The sequence below is a fragment of the Xyrauchen texanus genome, chromosome 33, assembly GCF_025860055.1.
Source record: "Xyrauchen texanus isolate HMW12.3.18 chromosome 33, RBS_HiC_50CHRs, whole genome shotgun sequence".
Taxonomy (NCBI): domain Eukaryota; kingdom Metazoa; phylum Chordata; class Actinopteri; order Cypriniformes; family Catostomidae; genus Xyrauchen; species Xyrauchen texanus.
Window position 1 is genome coordinate 3,695,687 of NC_068308.1, and position 23,795 is coordinate 3,719,481.

The window sequence follows — 23,795 nt, forward strand, 5'->3', positions numbered from 1 at the left end:
GCCTTAAAATGCTGCCTAGGTATCACCACACTAGGATTTTTAACAGAGCTATTTTGTGTGCATGTGTATTTCTGTACGTGTGTGTGTGTGTGTGTGTGTGTGTGTATGTGTGTTTATTTGTCAATTCACCTGAAACTCTTTGATGGTCATCTGTCCTTTGTCTTTGTTACCATGGTAACTCTGAGTCACCCTCCACACCCTCTCTCCAGGACGGACTCTTTGCACAAAGTTAGCTGGGAAAAAGCCGACTTTATCACGACATTTACCCTACAACACACACACAAGCATGTATGAAGTCAGTCACCATAGCAACATCCATCTAAAACCTCACCCATGTTTCTCCAGGGCTTCAGAATTAAAGTGACTGAGCAACATAACAGCTTCTCATTAAAGAATAAAAGGATGAAAGCAGCACGACTGATCTTCTCATGCAGACTGGCACTATTTCAGTGCTGAAAGGTAAAATGTGCAATGCTTGGATGTTAAAATACTGTGTAAATACTGTGACTCTATGGTGCTTAAAAAAATTGCTCCATTGGTTTGAGTGGCCTGATGTCAATTTCTGGCTTGGGGTTTGACTATCTGTTTCATATTTTGGATGTTAAAATATTTTCTCAAGTCAACTACAGTATAGTGTTACTGATGCAGAAATCATACTTCAGCTTAAAGTAAATCCTATTTATTATTGCACACTTTTCTGTTTACTGTTATGATCGTAATCGAATCAATTGGATTATGATCTTTGCTGTGGCAGATGCTCAACTATGTGCAGATTAAAGTGATAGTTCACCCAAAAATGAAAATTCTCTTATGATTTACTCACCTGTAACCCATCCCAGATGTGTATGACTTTCCTTCTTCAGCAGAACCGAAATGAAGATTTTTACAAGCCGATTTCAGCTCAGTTTGTTCATAAAATGCCAGTGAATGGGTGCCATCAGGCTCCCAGGTGTGATAGTCTAATGCTGCCTAAATATTAATATTAAAGTAATCCGGGTTCACACATCCTCCATGTGGCGTGGCATGAGAGAGGCACGAGAAGCGCATAAGCGAGAAAAAGCAACGCCTCTGCACAGAAAATAAAGTTATCTATGGGGTCCTGGGGCGATTCTGGGATGCGTCACCTCTCGACTCACGCTTGCAGTGTAAACAGTGTCATTTGTTAATATGGGCACCGAAACAAAAACGCGCCCATCAACCCTCGCTCACGCCCTGCTCACGGAGGATGTGTGAACCCGGCATAACTCTCGTGAGGTTTGTTCCTCATTTGTAAACAAAGCGCGGGCTTCTGGCGTCTTGCGTGAATGCGCCATTATGCTTATGTCACGCGACAGCAGCATCGACTGCTGGCAGGAAGCATTTTTTAAAGTTAATAAAGTTTTAATCAGCGATTTGTTTCTTTTTTTATCCTCATTTGGATTGCCCAATTCCCACTATTTAGTATGTCCTCGTGGTTGTCTTTGCCTCTGTTGCCTTCTGAGACCGTCAATCTGCGCATCTTATGACATGGCTCATTGTGCATGACACCGCAGAGACTCACCGCATGTGGAGAGTCATGCTACTCTCCGCGATCCACACACAACTTACCACACGCCCTATTGAGAGCGAGAACCCCTCATAGCGACCACAAGGAGGTTACCTCATGTGACTCTACCCTCCCTAGCAACTGGGCCAATTTGGTTGCTTAGGAGACCTGGCTTGAGTCACTCAGCACACCCTGGATTTGAACTTGGGACTCCAGGGGTGATAGTCAGCGTCACTGAGCCCCCATCAATTTGTTTCTTGCACAAACCTATTGATTTTCTTCAGAATTTTCTTCAAAGATACACTGATGAAGGAAAGTCATACTGTTACGATCCCGTGTTGTCTGCCCCGTGTTTTCTGTTTCACATATCACGTGTCACGTTCCATGTCACATTTTCCTTGTTGTCCGCCCCATGTTTTACTGTCCATGTAAGAAACTACATTTCCCATGTTTCCCGGCCCTCATCACTGCCTGCACTGTGTTATTGTCCGCACCTGTTCGTGATTTTGTTATTACCGTGTCTGTCTACTTAAACCCTGTTGTTTTCCCTTTCCTTTGTGGTTCGAGGTTTACCCTACCCTTCGTGGATGTTTCGCTGTCTGTTCTACCCGCTGTGTGTTCTTTTGTGTTTGAGTTAGTTTTTCCCCTCGTGGACTTTTCTTTGTGTTTTGCTTATTTGTTATTTTGAAATAAACCACATTTGGATCCTAACCACCCGTCTGCCTTCTCCTGCTTCCCGCACCCATAACACATACACATCTGGGTAAAATCATGAGAGGATTTTCATTTTTGGGTTAACTATCCCTTTAAGTGAAAACATTGTTACAATTTCAAATCCCCATGTATGTATGTACAGTGGCAAGAAAATGTATTGTATTTTGTCTATAGTAGTGACTTTGATGAAGATGAGATCACATTTAAATGCAGAAAACCAGCTAATTCTAAAGGGTTCACATACTTTTTCTTTCCACAGTATATATGTGCATTTGAGTGAAAAGTTGTACAAAACCCAATGATTAAGTTATCCAGCAAGATTTGTTAATGTTCTACAGAGCATATTCTGTGCATGCTTCAATGAAAGCAGAAACCTAACCTTTTGTACAAAAAGAGTTAACCTGGTTAATGCCACCAATTTGATTAGTGACTTACAAATTGTGTGGAATCTTAAAAAAATCTTATAAATTTTATGTAATTTTTAATAAAAGAAAACGTCTAGGTTACTGTTGTAACCTCTGTTCCCTGATGGAGCGAACGAGACGTTGTGTCGAATGAAGCGACACTAGGGGTCTTTCTTGAGAGCCTTGCATATCTCTGAATTTGAGAAAAGGCCAATGAGATATTGGCAGACAGAATTTGCATGTCCCTCCCCCGGACATACGGCTATAAAAAGAGGGAATCATGCATCTGTCCATTCAGGTTTTGCACTGAGGAGCCGAGAATAAGGTTTCGGCCATAACAGTGGCTAGGATCAGCATCGTGGCCGGGCGGACACAACGTCTCGTTACAACAGTAACCTAGACGTTCCCCGACTGTCGCTCACTTCGATACTGTGTCGAATGAAGCAAAACTAGGGGTCCCAATTCAATCACGCCATGTGCTGAACCGTGTACATGTGGTGCTGATGCAGGAGCGGGCAGGCAGTTGTGTGCCAAGGCGACAGGCTGCGTCAGACTGCACATACCCTTCCCCAAAGCCCATAAAAATCACCATAAACTTTAAGTTCCCGACACCCATAAGACATGCCAAGCATGGGAGCAGGCCGCGCCTGCCACGCCTTTTCTCTCTCTATGTTTCTCGCATAAAGCTTAAGCGGCTGGGGCCATCGTAACGCTATCACACGCATCGGGGAAGGCGTTCCAACTCATATTCTTTTAGGGGGAAAAGACCCTGCGGAGATCACCACCTGCCCAGGCTGGAGGGAGGTAAAGAGAAGCAGAATTCGTCACATGGATTTTCAGGCCACAAGTGGGAATGGTGCGGTTGTAGATCCTACCTGCTGCGAGGGAGGAGTTGCTACAAACATGGCAACCGGGGGGCAGTGGGGACTGCCCAAGGGAGACGCGGGTCCGCCCATAGGCATTCTCGGGACACAGGTGGATCGCAACCGCTCTGTCCACCTGTGGGACATCCGAGTACCCGTGGGCCACCCCACCGTTGAGGGTAGTGAGAGCGGATGAGCGCGGAGGTCGGTTGCGGGCAGTGAAAGGTGTCTTCCACGACCTCATCAGCTCATAATGCACGTCCATGAAGAAAGGAACCGTGGGGGGGTGTCTGGGGCGTGACTGTGAACCAATCGTCTAGCCGTGAAGGCTGTGGGGAGGATGGAGGGTTCCAGTCCAACCCCAAGCTGACGGCTGCCTGGGTAAGCATGTCGGCCATCTGGGCATCAGCATCCATGAACTACACAGGGTCGGAAGGGCATTTTATAAAGACCTGAAAAGGACGTTCAATGGCGCTGTGTATTTCTCTTTTAGAGAAATGTAATTATTTTAAGAAAATATTCTCTTTTAGAAGCGCTGTTGAAGCGCCCACGGTCAAAGCTTCACTGCAGAGAAGAAGAAAGCCGCTGATATGCGCTAGATACAACAGCATACACTCTATAGAGATGAGTGGAACAGTAAGTGACTGCGGCTCGATGATCACACAACCGCTAAGCTCCAAAGAAAAAATCTGAATGGACAGACATGTGATTCGCTCCTTTTAGATTCCTGTATGTCCGGGGGAGGGACATGTAAATTCTGTCTTACAATTTCTCATTGGCCTTTTCTCAAGTTCAGAGATATGCAAGGCTTTCAAGAAAGACCCCTAGTGTTGCTTCATTCGACACAAGGTCTCGTTCGCTCCATCAGGGAACTGAGGTTACAAACGTAACCTAGATGTTTTCTTTGATTAAAAATGACATAAAATGGATAAGGAACTAGGTTTAATTCATAGTTAAAGGAATAAATCACCCAAAAATGAAAATGATCTCTTATATGATCATTCATTTACCCTGATGCCATCCCCGATGTGTATGACTGTCTTTCTTCAGTAGAACACAAATAAAGATTTTTTAGAAGAAGACAGAGCTCTGTCAGGTCCTTATAATGCAAGTAAATGGGTGCCAGCACTTTGATGGTCCAAAAATCATATTTAGGCAGCATAAAATTAATCCAAACGACTCCAGTCGGGTTAGGCCATCTGAAGCGAATCGATAGGTTTGTGTATGAAACAAGTCAATAATGAAAACATTTTTAACTTAATCGGTGCTTTTATCCAGGGCCCTGATGCAGTTTGAAATGGCAGAATTCTCGCATGACTTTTGTACTTCTGTTGTAAATAACCGCTGCTTCCAAATTCACAATTCGTGTCAGATGTGGGCAGGAAGTGCTTTTTAATTATTGATTTATTTTTTACACAAACATATTGATATGCTTCAGAAGATTTTCATTGATCGACTGGAGTCGTATGGATTACTTTTATGCTGCCTAAATAGTATTTATGGACCGTCAAAGTGCTGGCACCCCTGTCCTTCTATTATAGGACCTGACAGAGCTCTATCTTCCAAAATTCTTAATTTTTTTGTGTTTTACTGAAGAAAGACTGTCATACACATCTGGGTAAGTGAATAATGAGAGAATTTTCATTTTTGGGTGAACTGTTCCTTTAAGGATGAAGTGACATTGTCATTTCTCATGCATCACTTTATGCATCATGATTTTAAGGAAAAAGGCTTTCACTAGAAGTGTGACAGACATCTTGTTTAAAGAGCTTATCCTTTTGTGCACATCTTAATACAGTATACTGGTTCTCTTCTTGATATGAAAGGATAAGGAAAAGCTTGGCTGGAACTAACATGACTTGAAACACTGTCACAGTTTAAACTTAAGATCTGGGAAATGCTGTCAAATACTTCTCTTAATATGTCAGTTTCTAAAAACAGACAAAATTTGTCTTTATAGTTATTCATTTACAAAGGAAGTTGATGGGGCAAGTGTACCAGAGGGTTTAAAGCATACAGTAAATGTAAAGCTAGCATGTTTGTTAAATCACTTCAATTCATTATTTAATACAAATGTTTATTATTTGAGCTGTAAAGTTTTATAAATCATAAGTTTGAGCTTAAAACTTCTTTTGTTGTTACATGATGTTATTCCTGTTAGTAAACAGTACATTACGGATCCTTGCGTATTCTATGCAAAAGTTACTGGCTTTTTATGGTCATGACAAGAGTTTACGCACACAAGGTTATTAAGTGATTCTATCACAATAGTCTCATGGTAACGTAGTATAAGTCTACAGTTTCAAAACAAATGTATTTTCTGTGGTAATCAACAGCATGTCAGAGATGCTGTAGATGAATATTCCTACAATGCCACACTCTGTGTAAATGTGCAATTTGTCTGTATTTATGTAACATAATGTGTGTGTGTCTAAGCGGCTCTATCTCTCATGTGACTCTAAGTCTCATGTATTCATTCAACCATGTGATGGCATGCACTCAAGGCCTGACTGCCACTACAGAAGGAGAAAGCTCATGAATGTTTAATGAAATGACTGTGCTCTTATCAAATACTGCAGCACAGCTCGCTGAAAAACTATGGGACCTGGCCACAGTCCAATCACTCTACATGAACCAATGAATGTCAGTCTGTGAGAGAGGAATCAGTTAGTGCTGGAGAATCTTGACTCACCTTCCACCAATCCTCATTCGAGTCATCTGTCACCTGAACACGATCACCTGGCCTGAGACAGTGAGAGATACAGATATAAAATAATTAGACCAAGTAACATCTGTCTTGAGTGATCCAATCCCAAGTAGTCAGCAGAGACACATTGTCATTTGCGCCTACTATTAAGGGTGCTTGCACACTAGCGGAAGCTCTGACTGAGTTTGATGGATAGGAATGCACCAGTTCCATTTTTAGGATGTGAAAAGTGCTGTGTCATTTAAAAAAAAGAAAGTTGGAATACAGCAAATTGTGTTAATGAACGCACAACTGGACCAGTCTCTCTAAAATGTGTAGTTGCCTACATCAAAGTGCGTTGCAGCAAAGATTTCCTCAACTTTTGGTTGCGTCACAAAGCTTCACTTTTTAATCCTTGCATTCTTTTTCTATGTCATGTGCATGTCATTTTATGTGCACTTGCTAATTGGCGATGACAGTGAAAAGCATGAGACCGTAAGGTGTCCCATTGTAGATTTCAGAAGGGTCCTCTTGAGTGCCTCCTTTGTGGCCACTATGTGCCTTCAAAATGCCCTTCGGTCGAGGCCTCAGTGAAACAAGCTTCACAATTGACTTTTACCTGGCATTGCTTCAACGGATTCGGACAAGGGCTAAGGGGTTCATTTGGGACAAGGCGAGTAGGAGGTGTTTCACTCTTGTCCTGTACACATTAGTATTTACATGTGGTCATGTGTTCTGAATGGGGTTTAAGTAGATCACTAAACATTTGATCAACCCTGTTTACAGTAGTATTTAGTTTATAGGGGACAGGGTTTAGATTCATGCCACATCAGGGTTGGGAAGGTTACTTTTAAAAAGTATTCCACTACAGATTACAAATTACATACTGTAAAATGTAATTTTTTAACATATTCTGTTAGCTTCAGTAACTAAAGTAAGAAAATACACTCTTTGAAAAAGAAAATATATATCTTATGCAGTTTTGCTCATTTTCAAGGCATATTTCAGAAGATGAAAGACAAAACAAAGCTGATTTGTTTTGTTTTGAGCTTCATTGACAGGTTGCGTGTCCGTTGCAAGCTGTTATTCGAACAATCATGGTTCCCCTTCTGTCACTCACTCAATGATGTGTCGATGTAGTGACACTAGAGTGACCCCTAGTTTCAATACATCGACACAACGCCTCGTTCCCTCCATCAGGGAACAGAGGTTATGACAGTAACCATGAAGTTATTGAAACCGTAAGTATGAAACAGGACAACCCAAGATTCCGTTTACCCGATGTTTAGAATGACACGGGGTTAACGATTTTAAGTGTGAAAAGCCCTAAATGTTCCTTAACACCAGAAGAACTAATAATAAGAGTAAATTGCGGTAAAGTCATTTTTTGTGCTGTTTCTGTCTGTCGCGCCAGCCACTTTGCACATCCATCAGGCCAATTCCAAAGTTAGAAACAAGCGGTTGATTTTTTAAAAAAAATTTTTATCAGTCTGATCTTAACATTTTGAGCAGCCCATTTCTACAGAGATTGTTTTTTTTGAGTCTGTCACAATGTAATGCAACTTTGCAAAGAGGCTACTCAAAAGCATACCTACGGCTTGTAGCAAATTTCACATGCAAAAAGGGCATTTACATAGAAGTCTTGAAGGTACAGCAGCAAAGAAATGACTCATTAAATTGTAAGGGTCAGAGAGAGGGCAGAAAATGATCATTAAAAACTAAATTTGGTGCAACAACAATAACATCATAACGGTAAATAAAATAATATGTATAATACAATATGACTGCTTTAAATAGGACAGGAGCTACTGTTGCCTCAAAAGCTTTGGGTTGGGTTGGTCTGTTCAGCAGGGGTTTAATTATATAACTTCCGGCAGGATAATCTGCCTACTGCTGACATGAATATACTCCAAAGGGCGACTGGTTCTGACTAAAACCTGCTGGATTAAATCCACTGGGAAAAACATGAGTCTCACTTAATGCATCATCATCAGAATTCACTACTGCAGTGTAAACTGACACTGACAGATACAAGACACAGTCAGGAAACAATAACTGCACATACACACTACACACCATGCATCAGTCTTATTGAATATCTGAATGCATTAGATAATCATCTGCAAGCAAATACTGCTTACAGATACAGAGCTTTTCTCTGATAAACTTGATGTCCACATACGTTGATTTTGTGTCATTATTCCCTCAAAAGATGAGAAAACATGATAGTTATTTTGAATAACTTTCAACATGAACACATCTGTGGGTCATTTCGCTTCATTTTAATATACATTTTGTTATATTTTATTTTGTTATCTCGGTACAATATGTTCTATTCATCAGTAAATGCATTCCAACATTTACTGCACATTTTCACACTGAGAATAAACGAGGTCATCCAATAACTGAAAAAGGATTTATATGGATTTAGGATGAAAATAAGGTGCATTTCGAACTGTAATGAGATCAGTGCAGACAGACAGAAAACTGAAGGTTAAGTCATTCACTAAATAGGGAGCAAGGGAGCATCCTATAGCTCTTATGTAGCTAAGTGCATTCAATCCAAACTTCCTATCAATAGTTCAGTTTCAGGCTGCAGATGATGTTTGGATCACTCAACATGTTTGGCAGACATGGGACAATGATAATCAGTACATAGATTCACAATTTATAATGTATTGTTTTATTTTAACATGGTTGGCAGTGATTTGATGATGCTGGACATTACTATGAATCAGAATTATTTATGCTAATTTCTGATGTAATGTCTGTAAAGTCTCTAAAACATGAATAACCAACACTCCTGGAAACATAATAAACAATTTGATGAAAACAATCTGACTTTCTATAGCTCGATATCATTTATCTTTCTTTTTTTTATCCCCCAATTTGGAATGCCCATATCCCACTACTTAGTACGTCCTCAAGATGGCGCGGTTACTCACCTCAATCCGGGTGGCGGAGGACAAATCTCAGTTGCTTCCGCTACTGAGACCGTCAATCCGGCATCTTATCATGTGATTCGTTGTGCATGGCACCGCGGAGACTCGCAGCATGTGGAGCCTCGTGCTGCTCTCCACGATCCACACACAACTCACCACACGCCCCATTGAGAGAACCACTAATCACCACCACAAGGAGGTTACCCCATGTGACTCTACCCTCCCTAGCAACCGGGCCAATTTGGTTGCTTAGGAGACCTGGCAGAAGTCACTCAGCATGCCCTGGATTCGAACTCTCGACTCCAGGTGTGATAGTCAGCATCAATACTCGCTGAGATACACAGACCCCAACTTGGTACTATTTAAAATTTCACAACTTTGTACCACTATCCACATATGCGGACATACATTTTTACGGAAAATACTGCATTTGCTAATAGCTAGGTGCTATTAGTTACAAATCAAAAAAGAAGGAAAAATTAATAATACACACAGCAGTCATGCTCGGGTTTGAATTGTGGCTTATATGTCCAAATACTGTATAAACACACAGTGGGTCACTCACTGTAGCTCCAGGTCGTGTTTCTCTTGAGGAAGGAACTTGTACAACACCACGTACGTGTGTATGGAGTGCACTTCAATGCGTTTAGGGGCCTGTACATACACAAACAAATAAGGTGAAAAGAGTAAAGATACACACCATTCAATATCCTTCCCTTGAGTCCTTTTGTCAAGCTTTTAGGACATTTTCATGGCAGCTTGTTGGTTGAATGTTTGATGATAAATATGCATGAGGATCACAAGGTGACACTGTCTTTGTAGGGATGTGCAAAATGAAATTCACATGAATTATGAGGCACAACAAGTCAAAACCTTCATTCACAGAAACTAAAAAGAGAAAAAATGGAAAGTTGTTTTAGAGAGTTTGATAAGAGAAATGAAAGCAGGATGGAGGAAAAGAGACAGATATAATAATTATGAGTATGAAACAGAAAATAGTGTGACAAGAACTGAACTGAGGGCCAATTTAGGGCCAAGAAAAATCTATGGAGATTTTATATATATATATATATATATATATATATTATACACTGATGAGCCAAAACATTTTGACCACTCTCATTTGAAGCAAATTACATTGATCATCTCCTAACAAGGCAAAATGTCATATTGAATGCAGGAGAAATGTGAAGGAGTAAAGACCTGAACCACTTTGACAAGGGCCAAATTGTTATGGCCAGACAACTGGGTCAAAGCATCTCTGAAATGGCAGGGCTTGTGGGGTGCTCCCAGTCAGCAGTGGCAAGTACCTACCGACAGTGGTCCGAGGACGGACAAACCACAAACCGGCGACAGGGTGTTAGGCGCCAAATGCTCATGGATGCCCGAGGGCAACGAAGGCTATCCCTTCTGGTCCGAACTGACAGACAGTCTTCTGTGGCACAAGTCATCGAAAATTTTCCAGTGGCTGCACCCTGCTGTGTATGGGGCTGTGTAGCCATAGACCGGTCAGAGTGCCCATGATGACCACTGTCCACTGTCGAATGTGCCTACAATGGGTGCGGGTGGTGGAACTAGACCTTGGAGCGGTGGAAGTAGGTCGTCTGGTCTGATGAGTCATGTTATCTTTTACATCACGTGGACGGCCGTGGACGTGTGCGCTGTTTACCTGGGAAAGTTATGGCACCAGGATGCACTGTGGGAAGACAACAAGCCAGTGGAGGGAGTGTGATGCTCTGGGAAATGTTCTGCTGGGTAAACCCTAGGTCTGGCCATTCATGTGGATGTCCTAAACATCGCTTCATACCCTTCGTGCTAATGGTAATCCCTGATGGCAGTGGCCTCATTCAGCAGGATAATGCACCCTGCATACATTGTTCGGGAATGGTTTGAGGACTCGTCGATATGCGAGGGCAATAATGGTTGTCCTGTCTGGTCCGAACCAACAGACGGTCTACTGTGGCACAAGTCAGAAACTTTTAATGATAGTTACGGGAGGAATATGTCACAACTCACAGTGCATAGAACCCTGCGTTTATGGGGCTGCGTACCCGCTGACCGTTCAGAGTGCCCATGAGACGAGATGCGTTTTCTTTTACATCACGCTGTGCACATGTGCGCTGTTTACCTAGGAAAGTTATGGCACCAGGATGCACTGTGGGAAGACGACAAGCCGGTGGAGATAGTGTGGTGCTCTGGGCAATGTTCTGCTGGGAAACCCTGGGTCCATCCATTCCCCTATCTAAACATTATTGCAGACCAGGTACACCCTTTCATGGCAATGATATACCCTGATGGCAGTGGCCTCTTTCAGCAGGATAAAGCACCCTGCCACACTTCACACATTGTTCAGGAATGGTTTGAGGAACATAATGAAGAGTTCAAGGTGTTTTCCTGACCTCCAAATTCCCCAGATCTAAATCCGATTGAGCATCTATGGGATGTGCTGGACCAACAAGTCCGGTCCACAGCGGTTCCACTTTCGCATCTTACAGGACTTGAAGGATCTGCTGCTAATGTCTTGGTGCCAGATACCACAGGACACCTTCAGGGATCTTGTAGAGTCCATGCCTCGGTGGGTCGACACTGTTTTCACAGCACGCGGAGGACCAAAAGCATATTAGTCAAGTGGTCATAATGTTTTGGCTCATTAGTGTGTGTGTGTGTGTGTGTGTGTGTGTGTGTGTGTGTGTGTGTGTGTGCATATATATATATATATATATATATACACAGCTCTGGAAAAAAATCAAGAGACCACAGCAAAATCATCAGTTTCTCTGGATTTACTATTTATAGGTATGTGTTTGAGTAAAAACATTTTTGTTATATTCTATAAAGTACTGTAAACATTTCTCGCAAATTCCAAATAAAACTATTGTCATAAAGAGCACTTATTTGCAGAAAATGACAACTGGTCAAAATAATAAAAAAAAAGCTGCATATATATATATATATATACTGGTGACCAAAAGTTTGGAATAATGTACAGATGCTGTTTCGGAAGGAAATTCGTACTTTAATTCTCCAAAGTGGCATTCCAGTGATCACAAAGTATAGTCAGGACATTACTGATGTAAAAAACACCACCATCGCTATTTGAAAAAAAAGTCATTTTTGATCAGATAGATCATTATACCTTTACCATTTATACATTATACCAAATACCATTTTCCTTATCCTTGAGTAATCATGTTAAATTGTTCATTTGGTGCTAGAAAATCACTTGCCATTACATCAAACAGAGTTGAAAGCTATTTAGTTAGTTAAATTAAGCTTAACATTGTCTTTGTATTTGATTTTGAGTTGCCATAGTATGCTATTAAGGTCAATATTAGGTCAAAAATAGCAAAGAATAAACAGCTTTCTCTAGAAACTCATCAGTCAGTCATTGTTTTGATTAAGTTGTACACTACAGTCTTCAAAGAAAAAGGACAACTTCTAACAAGGACATAAAGAGATGTGGAAGACCAGATGTACAACTAAACAAGAGGAGAAGTACATCAGAGTCTCTTGTTTGAGAAATAGATGCCTCACGACCTCTGCTGACAGCTTCATTGAATTCTACCCGCTCAACACCAGTTTTCTGTACAAGAGTAAAGAGAAGACTCAGGGGTGTAGGACTTATGGGAAGAATTGCCAAGAAAAAGGCACTTTTGAAACAGAAAAACTAAAAGAAAAGGTTAGAGTGGACAAAGAAACACAGACATTGGACAACAGATAATTGGAAAAGAGTGTTATGGATCTTAACCCCATTGAGTTTTTGTGGGATCAGTTAGACTTTAAGGTGTGTGAGAAGTGCTCGACAAGACAGTCACATCTATGGCAAGTGCTACAGGAAGTGTGGAGTGAAATGTCACCTGAGTATCTGGACAAACTGACAGCTAGAATGCCAAGGATCTGAAAAGCTGTCATTGTTGCACATGGAGGATTTTCTGATGAGAATTTTTTTTTTTTTCAAATTGTAATAGTCATTTTTCACGTTATTAATCTCCTCACTATACATTGTGATCAGTTGAATGCCACTTTGGTGAATAAAAGTACCAATTTCTTTCCATAAGAGCAAAATCTGTACATTATTCCAAACTTTTGGCTGCCAGTATATATATATATATGCAATAACTGGCAACGGACCATTGAATTATTGAAAAATAATGCACACCCTATTGTAATTAATAATAAAGAAGTACTGCAACCACTCACCTTTAAACTGACTCTATCCTCTGATATTTCACTGTCAGCTAGAGAGACAGCTAAAGAGAAAGAGTTATTTTTGTAATTTTGTTATTCACAAAAATCATATTTATGTATATATATATATATATATATATATATATACACACACATATACACATAACAGTTTCATAGTTCCAGTCCTCGAATCTGATTGGACGAGAGACGTTCTATGAGCACTTGTGGTCCGACACCATCAGCACTCAGAGGGTTCACTGTGTGTATCACTATGCTTGTGTTCATGCCCTTCTAAACTAAAGTGTAAGAGTAGTGTATATGTGTTAAGAGCTATGGTTTGTCTTTTTTTTATTACATATGTTAGTCAGCTTTAAATGGTTTTAAACTAACAACTTCAGCATTATGGCTCATCACAGCTGGGAGACACAAGAGACTGAATAATTACACAATGGGTGCTGTTTAAAATGGCAGAGGACATTGTGGTTTCTATAATGATTGACTCTTGCACACCTGCTATCGCGAAATAGGAAAGAAAAACCCCCGTTGAATGGCTATTTTTCCACTGAGAAAGCTGATCTTCAGAAAGCTGACAGTATCTCTGCTTGGGAGTGACAACAGGTGATCACACACGCTCCATGGCCCTAAATCAGCACTGCTGTGATTACATTTGGCACTCAGCAGTGCTGATGTAGGGCCATATAGCATGATTGCGTGTGGGATATTGCTTACATACAACAGTTCAATGAACAAGTGAATTTAAAACAATGAGGAAAAATTGAGTACGGTCATAAAAACGCATTTGTGCATGGAACTACTTTATTACGTGACAGATCAGACTCTGCTATTGCTTGTCCAAGCCCCAGTTAGTAATAAAAAAATGTCAGAGAGAGAGAGAGAGATGGAGTGTGTGCGATCGCCTGTTGCCACACCCAATCAGAGATGCTGTCAGCTTTTTCAGTGGAAGCGGGGTATTCCTCTCTATTTCATGGTAGACTGTGCGCAAGAGTCATTCACTATAGAAACAGTGATTTTAAACAGTATGTATCCAATGTGGAAACTCTGATAAAAGGTAAGCACTTCTGTAATAAATCAGTCTGTTATGTCTCTCAGCATGAGCCTTAATCCTGAAGTTGTCCGTTTAAAGCCATTTAAAGCTATTTCCTAGCTTTGGGAATGTATTAGTAATACAGCGATCACGGAGCGCAGTTCTATGTAAACAATGACTAACAGATTCACTTTACGTCACCAATTGGCTCATATTACACACAAAAAATATATTTTGCCACCAGCTGCTGGCTAACATATGTAATGTCAAAAATAAAATAAATAATGTTAGTGACACTTATACAGTAGCTCTTAACACATATGCACTACTCTTACTCTTTAGTTTAGAACCCCACAAACACAAGCGGAGTGATACACACATTGAAGCGTCTGAGTGCTGATGGTGTGAGACCATCAGTGCTCATGGAACGTCTCTCGTCCAATCAGATTCGAGAACCGGAACTAACTGTATATCATGTTATATGCATGCTTTCTTGCATGTATATACAGTACATTTAATTCACAAGTGCACAATTATTTTTCCTTAAGAAAACCATGTTCATAATGTATTTTACAATGTTGTTATTATGTGAAATTATAATTGTTTGGTCTTTCAGTCTTAATTCTATGCTTAAGTATTAACATTTGAACTTCTATGGTCACTCTCTATTGCCTATTGCTGCCTTTATATTCAAAGCAAGCATCATAACCTTTAATGTAAATCAATATACATTTTAAACAAATATATATTTTTTTACCTTTCTGTGTAATACTTTATGAAGTGCATTTCAGAAATTCAAACCAAAGATAATTCAAGTGTGAAATTCGGACAAAAGTAATACATTGACCTGTGCTGTCCAGTGTAGGTCAGATACACTTAAGTTATACAGTATGTTTACTCATCTGTGTGAAACTCACCTTCAGCATCAGCAACACACTCCTCTTCAGTGATAGTTTGACTTTCTAAACTCTCTCCTACTCCTTTACCCTGTTACAAGAGAGAGAGAGACTCTTAATACCTACAGCAGATAAACTGTGCATCACAATTCACATACTATCCTTCCTAAATAGTATGTGAGATTAAAATTAGCGCATCCCATATCACAATACATCGAAAAAGAGCTGGGTCAATAGGGTATGACCAAAATCTTATATCACAGTTATGGTGTACATAACGATAAAGTTATTTTTAATGAAAATATCTGATGAAATAATGGTTTATATTTTAATAAATATTTCAATATCTATTTAATGATGTACATTTACAGTTTTTGTTATTATGAAACGATTATACTCCCATGATTTTCAGAAAAGCTGCTTTGAAACAATGTTTATTGTTGAAAGCATGTGTTTTGTTATTTTTTCATAAAAGAATTACACCCTAGATGTGTTCCAATCAACCAATAGTGCTCTACATAGTGGACTATACTTAAAAGGCGTATACATCGATACCCAGGATTCGGAGGGTTACTTTTGAAATGTATTCCATTACAGATTATAGAATACATGCTGGTCATTTGTAACATATTCCGTTAGATTACTCAAGGTCAGTAACGTATTCTTAATACTTTGGATTACTTCTTCAGCACTGGAAGATTTTTTCACTTGTTTTGACAAAAAAACAATCCACTAGTACAGTAAGACAAAATACACATTTTAAAAATACATTCTCTGAAAAACCCAAATATCTTATGCAGTGTTGTTTCTAAAGCAAATTGAATTGAGGATTTTTAGATATTTTTACAGAAAAAATATATATAAATACTCATCAAGAATATGATTTTTGCCCTAATATCAAAGGTCTTACTAGAAAAAAGAAGTTATGATCTAATGTGAATTTTCTTGATAAGAAATATGATCGTGTCTGGTAACATGTGCTTGTAAAATGGCGAGAAATAACATTTTAGCTTAGCGTAAATTTACACAAGGTTTATTTATTTTTCTTCTGCTCCAAACTTGCACTTTGGAAATCATTTATATAAATGTAAAGGACTAAATATTAAATGAAACAAATGACAATAAAATGAAAAGTAATCTCTTCAGTAATCAAGAAGAAAGAAAACTGTAATCTGATTAACAATGATTATTTTCTGTGTTTGATGATGTTGAAGGATATTTCATATGAACAAAATGTTATCAATATTCAACAGATATTCCATGCTCAGTGAGTAGGAAGCAGTGAAAACACTATAAAATGACAAGACAATGTTATTACCTGGTGACACGGCGATTCTGAGATACTTCCAAAGTTGGATCGACTCATGTGCGCAAGAGATGTTCCGTATCGTAATGCTTCATACACCGGGTCCACAGCACTCTTACCCTGATCTACACACACACACACACACACACACACACGTTGTGTTTCCAAGTTTTATGGGGACTTTCCATAGACATAATGGTTTTTATACTGTACAAACTTTATATTCTATCCCCTAAACCTAACCCTACCCCTAAACCTAACCCTCACAGAAAACTTTCTGCATTTTTACATTTTCAAAAAACATAATTTAGTATGATTTATAAGCTGTTTTCCTCATGGGGACCGACAAAATGTCCCCACAAGGTCAAACATTTCGGGTTTTACTATCCTTATGGGGACATTTGGTCCCCACAAAGTGATAAATACACGCTCACACACACACAAACACACACTCACACACATTAAAATGTCATATTAAAAACATTTCTGGCCAGTTGAAGCACTTAGAACACAGTAAAGGTTTGACTCTATAGTGGCATTTAACATACACCAATTTTGATAATAAATTGAATTTATCTAAAACAAAATGGTTCAAAAATCAGCTTTTTGCAACTTCAGCTAAATATAAATTTAATAAATATAAATATTTAAACAATGTCAGAGTTTAAAAGTGCTGACATTGTGCTGTGTCTATCCGCTTTTCTACAGCAATTGTGTAGCCGCATTCATGATTCAGGGCATCAAGCGCTGCTTTGAACTGCTCATTAAAAGCGTTTGCAAACAACTTTTCGTTCTAAGTTTTATTGGTTTTAAATTGTGTATTACAGAGGCTGCAAAGTACTTGATTTCTGTCACAAGTCCCATCTGGGCTTTCTTTTTTTTTTAAATAGCATTAAGAGGTCATTAAGAGATCATTTGATGTGTATGTGTTTGAGCATCAGTGTAATGACTTCAGGTGAACACATCACAAATGCCCTACTCCAACCAGTCTATATGCTGGTTTATTCTTTATTAAAGGAAAAAACGTTGATCACGATTAAGACAATTTTAATTAATCGTATGCGTTAATGCATTAACATTGACAGCTCTAAGAAAATACAATGAACGATTTAATGAGCTCTAATCCTATATAGTATTGCTTTCAAATACACATTTCTTGGTTGAAAATAAAAGGATTCAGGGAAACAAACAGGTCATTTTATCCATAAAATGGCATAAAAATCTCATTTGTCATTTATGGCCCATTATCTTTTCCCAGTAGTTTTGTACAGCTAAAGCTATTTACTCTTTATACAAAGAAAAACTGAAATATTTGCTGTGACTGTATAGTGGCATTAGTTACAGAATCCTCACCTTGAGTGGGCGAAGCATCTTTAGCCATACCAAAGTGATCATAAGTGAGAAGAGGAGAACTGAAGTTCCTTTTGAAAACACCTGACTGATAAACAGGAGAGATTTAAGAAACAGACATACAGAGTGTTAGCAAAGGTAAAAATGAACACGCTTGCTTTTCCTAAAAAAGTATCAGAGCAATTGCCTTTGTCTATATTTGTTTTTGGACATGTACTTGGTAATTTCATGTTTTCAAGTACAAAGGCTCGACTGAGAGACTGTTTGTGTGTGTGTGTTACTATATCATAACTGTGTGATTCTCTGAGGACTAGACGTTTTTCCTAGGCTAACTTGATGACTTTATACAAATTAGTGAATCTTTAGAAAGTTTGTATCATTATTTATCATTTTAAATTATGTCATGGGACTGCTCATGAGACATGCAAGAATTAATGACATTTCATGTCACTGTCATCACATAAAGCAGAAATATTTGAGACCAGAATCGTCAGGCACAGGTACAGTATTTCTTCCCACAGGCTATCCATCTCATGACCAGTTAAAACTGCCCCATTGAGCAATAATTATGTGCAATACACAGATTAGTCTATTTATATTTATCCAACATATCCTACATCTTCTGCCATTATGTTCCCTTGCACTGTATGTAACAGATTATTATTTGTATCAGTACATACTTATTACTTACTATATATATATATATATATATATATATAAATATTTTTCATATCTCTGTCTTGTTGTTGTTGTATTGTTTGTGCACTGGAAGCTTCTGTTATCAAGACAAATTCCTTGTATGTGTAAGCATACTTGGCAATAAAATCACATCTAAATCATCATGAGGCTGAGTATGAATATGCACATGCACAAATGAGGTATGTGAGTTATGGAATGCGGAACATTTTTAATGATTAACAATGGCAATTTGGGTCTGATTATTGTCCTTGTATGCCAATGTTAATGCATCTATTAAGCTTAAACATGGCACCTCCCCAAGATTCAAACTAGAGCGAGGAATACACCAAGGTTCCTATTTCACCTTATTTGTTCATCTTAACCACTCAATTGTTATTAAAAATAGTGATTTAAGAGGTGCAGGAAAGGAAATGATCATCAGCCAACTGGCTAACGATACTACCCTTTCCCTGAAAAACTCTGCCCAGATCCCTCTAGAACTGGGTAAGAACATACTTAAGAAATGCATCTTCTATTTGGAACATCATACCGGAACATATCTTTTCCAAGATGGGAGGATTAAAACGTCTGAAGTTATGTCATTTTAACATAGATAAATTTCCGTCTAATTTTCACAAGCAGGCACTTTTAGAATTATCTATTGTTTTCAAGCACAATTATTCTCCAACTAGTTATTTTATCTGGAATAATAAGGATATTTTTTACAAGCATAAGTCTGGTATTAATTTTGTGAGCCAATTGTTTAATAAGGATGGTCATCTGTTCACATATCAAGAATTTCTATTTCATTACAAAATCCCTATCACCCCCAAAGAGTATTCCGACTGGGGTCATTATGGTACTTAAAGGTCATTTTATTTATCTTTTTCATATATAACTCCACCAGATCCATCTGACACACCAGTAGAAGTAAGTTTAATTTGTTTTAAACCTCCTAATATGAAAAATAATAGACATATTTGAGATTTTTTCCAAAATGATTGTGTTTCCAGTCCATGTGTAACTTGGAATAGATCTGTAAAAATATTGTGTGGAAAAAGGTTTGGACACTTCCTAACAAATATCTGTTACTAAATAAAATGAAAGAGGTTTCTTTTAAACTTCTTCATCGATACTATCTAGTTCAAACTTTTATTGTGTCAAGATTTTCAATAAACATTAATGTGAACTGCACTTTTTGTGATACACAACCCGAGACTCTTTTCCATCTCTTTTGGTACTGTGATGACACAAAGACATTTTGGAAGGGTGTATCTCAATTCATTATAGATTTGAGCCATAAAGACTTCCAACTTTTTTTTGAGAATGTATTATTTGGGTTTATTATTTATAATATATATTTTATGAATATTTTATGAAGAGGTCTCTTTTTATGTAACTTATATCTTTTTCTTGCAAAGTACTTCATTCATAAGTGTAAAGTATTGAAAATTAAACCTATTGTTTCTAATTTCCAAAAAGATGTAGGATCTTACATTAAAACCCTGTCCACTTCTTCCAACAAAAAAGCCATCAAAACATGGAATGTAGGCTTGAAAAAACAAATCAGCTGAAATGTGTCTGGTTACCATGGCAATCATGTCATGCGCTTTGTGCTCACGCTCTGTATCGTCCTGTCAGTCAGCGCAAATGCCCCAAATAATGCAAAAATGCGTTTTCAACAACAAGCTGAAAGAAGCCGTTCCATGTCTTCACGCAACATGTGAAAATATAAGCGGGAAGTTTTCTGAAGATTCATTTTCCCCACACGCACGGAATAAATCAGACAAGTGTCACATTCAAACAGCTACACTGCCCTATTCACACTGCACACGTTTCAGATGGAAACTAATCATAAAATATAGAGTGTTTTTGTAGCATTTATATGGACAATTGTGTTTTCTTAGTTGTGAAAGTTAAAATAAGCTTAAAATATTGAAGTTGAATTTACAGTTACAATTTAAAATTCAGATTCATGAACGGATTCATTCAGACTCGGACTCGACTCGGACTCTGTCTGCTGTGGACTCGGTCTTGAGACCAACTTGGCCCTTTTTGGACTTGGACTTGACTTGGACTTGATTGTTTAAGACTCGGACTCGACAAAGGTGGACTCGAACCCAACACTAGTGGACAGTCAATAAATAAAAGCTTTTATTCCACATTCTCTTCTGTGAGTGTGTAAGAGAGTGAGTTATTGTAATAAATTCACTGTCCATTACTTCAGCAAAGCTCAGTGGCCACATTTAACATAAGCACATTAAGAACAAACCCACTGCAAACCTGACTCCTCAAAGACGGAGAGTTGAAGTAAAACTGAAATGAAAAGCAAATCTTTATTTATCTAAATAACAGTGTGGATGAAGTGAAAACTAAAACTGTCAGCATAGTCTCATAGAATAAATGTTACTATAACTAAATTTTTCCAAATGGACTTTTACGTGCCGAATTCTGTTTCACCACAAAAAAAAAAAACAACAACGCACAAATCAGGACTACAACGGTTGATTATGACTTTATAAACATTTACTTAATCACACTAATACTCACACTGCTATGCTATGATATCGAAACACTTTTACTCTAAAGTATCATTTGAAAAATTATACATTTTAATGCTTGTATTACAGACCCACCTATATTTACACACTTATTCTAATTTAAATAAGTTCAGATGTAACTCACCTGATAGAGAATTTAGACTCTGAACTTGAAAGATCAAGGTTTGAGCCCAGCCAAGCACGCAAACTGACACGTGAGATGAAAGTGTCACAGAAGCGACACAAAATTATGTGGTTGCTTCAGAAAATGTGTTTTTAATGTCGCATTTGCTTTTAGAACACTATCAGTTAGGTTTAGGCTAACGTTTTAGGTTAGGGAGGTACGTTTTACTAATTAAAACCTCCATATAATATTCACTATAAAAACCTTGTCTGATTATGACACCATTTCACTCACTTTTGGCGCCCCCTGCTGGACATTTGACTGGGAAACTGCAGCAAAACATGTAATGAAGCATGTAATAGATATAAATTAATAATAAAATATGATTTAGGAAGCGCCAACAAATAAATAACAAATTGCGACACTATTACAGATCTTAGGTCACTTTCGACCCTATACACTTAGTAATTATGCAATAAGAAAAAAAATTATATAACATTTATTCTTTTTTTTTAATCTTGCACTCCTCAGAAGATAAATGTTGATGAATACTAAAGAGGTGGGGGCGTTACTCCAACAAATGGATGAGGATGAGTCTAAATCCACTAAATGGAGTGGTGGTGGCGTAGTGGGTTACAGCACACAACTGGTAATCAGAAGGTCGCTGGTTCGACCCCCCCACAGCCACCACCATTGTGTCTCCAGGTTGCTCTGGGGGGATTGTCCATGTAATAAGTGCACTGTAAGTCGCTTTGGATAAAAGCGTCTGCCAAATGCATAAATGTAAATGTAAATCTAAAAGATTTGAGATTTGCATTTAAGCTGGAATAATGTTGAAAATATAGTGATGAACAGCAGCATTTCACTAAACATTTCACTGGAAAAACATAGACATAGAATGCTGTGCTGGGCCATCTGTGCAAGGACAGGTTTTTTTAATCACCGAATCACAATCACTTACATGAATTGTCAAAATGAACAGATTCACTAAACTCAGCTTCCCACTTCACAACACTACATTTTAGGAGGATATTATAGTGGAGTGCATTTGTTTATTACCTCTGTTATTTTGCCTGTATGGTGCATGAGATATACAATATGACTTGCAATGTGACATTTTTCACATTACACCACTATTTGTTGAAAAAGTAGCTCATTACAGCAAAAGCTACACTCTTTTGAAAAAAGTTGATCCTACTGAAAAATGTAAAGTTAGTAGCGTCACTACTTTTAATAAGTGACTCCCCAACACTGCTCTATAATCGGTCAAAAGCTGAATTTATAATCTAGCATTCTAATACATTTCAGTTTGGCCATATGGGACTGATGACAAAACTAGAGGTCACATTGTACCTGAACACTGGAAACAACAGAGGTCTTATAACTGCTGATATTCATGAAAAAATAAATCACATGACGCTGCATAAGCTGCAGTGCCATATGCTGTATTACAGAAAGAGAGAGAGAGAGAGAGAGAGAGAGAAAGAAAGAGATGGGAAAAGGCGAGACGACTTTGCCTGAAAGTTGAGAAAGTTACTGTATATGCTCAGAGCTGTTCAATGTAGCTGGATAACAGACAAGAAATAAATAAAGCTAAGCTATCAGTGGCTTTTTGATCAGAGTGGTTTTTATTTTTGAAGGGAAGTTGTTAGTCACTCAAAGAATTGTCTAAAATTGCTTATTGCTTTAATACAACGATGCCATAAGAATTATAATAAAAGACACCAATGCCCTGCTGAAAAAAATCACTTTTGTGTTTTGGATACTGTCCCTATGCTGGCATTTTGGCATACTGTCTAGGTTTCTTAACTTATTTTCCTTACCTATGATTAAAAATGTAATCCTTCATCTGAGATATATGGAACTTGTGACATTTCCTCATTTTACCACATACACACACACACACACACACACACACACACACACACACACACACACACACACACACACACACACACACACACACACTATCCTGAATTGATTCAATTACGTTTTTTTTATTGACAATTAATATTTAATAATACACACATATATATATATATATATATATATATATATATATATATATATATATATATATATATATATAAGCCCAGCCCCTAATCTGGCTAATCAAGCTGACGAGAGGGATAAAGGTGGCCGGAGGTGGCAGTTCGGCAGGGAGAGAGCTACAGGCAGCTGATTTGTATGCGTTTGTGTTGTATATCTTTTGCTTTAAGTTGATCATTAAATAATGATTTATATTGTCAAGCCGGTTCTCACCTCCTCCTTTCCCTTTTAACCTGTTATATTGGTTGGCTTGATTAGCCTAATTACGGGCTGAGTGTGTGTCATCACGGCCAGGCCCCACACTCCTCCTTGCCACAGATGGTAAGTGAAGAATCAGTTCTCATAGTCAATGTGTTGAATGCAGGAGAAATGTGCAGGAGTAAAGACCTGAGCAACTTTGACAAGGGCCAAATTGTTATGGCCAGACAACTGGGTCAGAGCATCTCTGAAATCGCAAGGCTTGTGGGGTGCTCCTGGTCAGCAGT

The 23,795-nt window shown here is 38.4% G+C and overlaps 1 protein-coding gene across 1 annotated transcript in view; it reads right to left on the reverse strand.

The window, feature by feature from the left end:
- Positions 1-23,795, reverse strand: part of LOC127626532 (SH3 and cysteine-rich domain-containing protein 2-like) — a 71,008-nt gene that overhangs the window by 7,518 nt on the left and 39,695 nt on the right. Inside the window, exons 4-10 of the mRNA XM_052102398.1 lie at positions 17,923-18,007; positions 16,582-16,694; positions 15,285-15,354; positions 13,335-13,384; positions 9,700-9,788; positions 6,199-6,250; positions 130-267 (exon numbers count right to left, since the gene is read on the reverse strand). Of these exons, the coding sequence (XP_051958358.1) occupies positions 130-267; positions 6,199-6,250; positions 9,700-9,788; positions 13,335-13,384; positions 15,285-15,354; positions 16,582-16,694; positions 17,923-18,007 (597 nt within the window). The remainder of the gene's footprint in view (positions 1-129; positions 268-6,198; positions 6,251-9,699; positions 9,789-13,334; positions 13,385-15,284; positions 15,355-16,581; positions 16,695-17,922; positions 18,008-23,795) is intronic.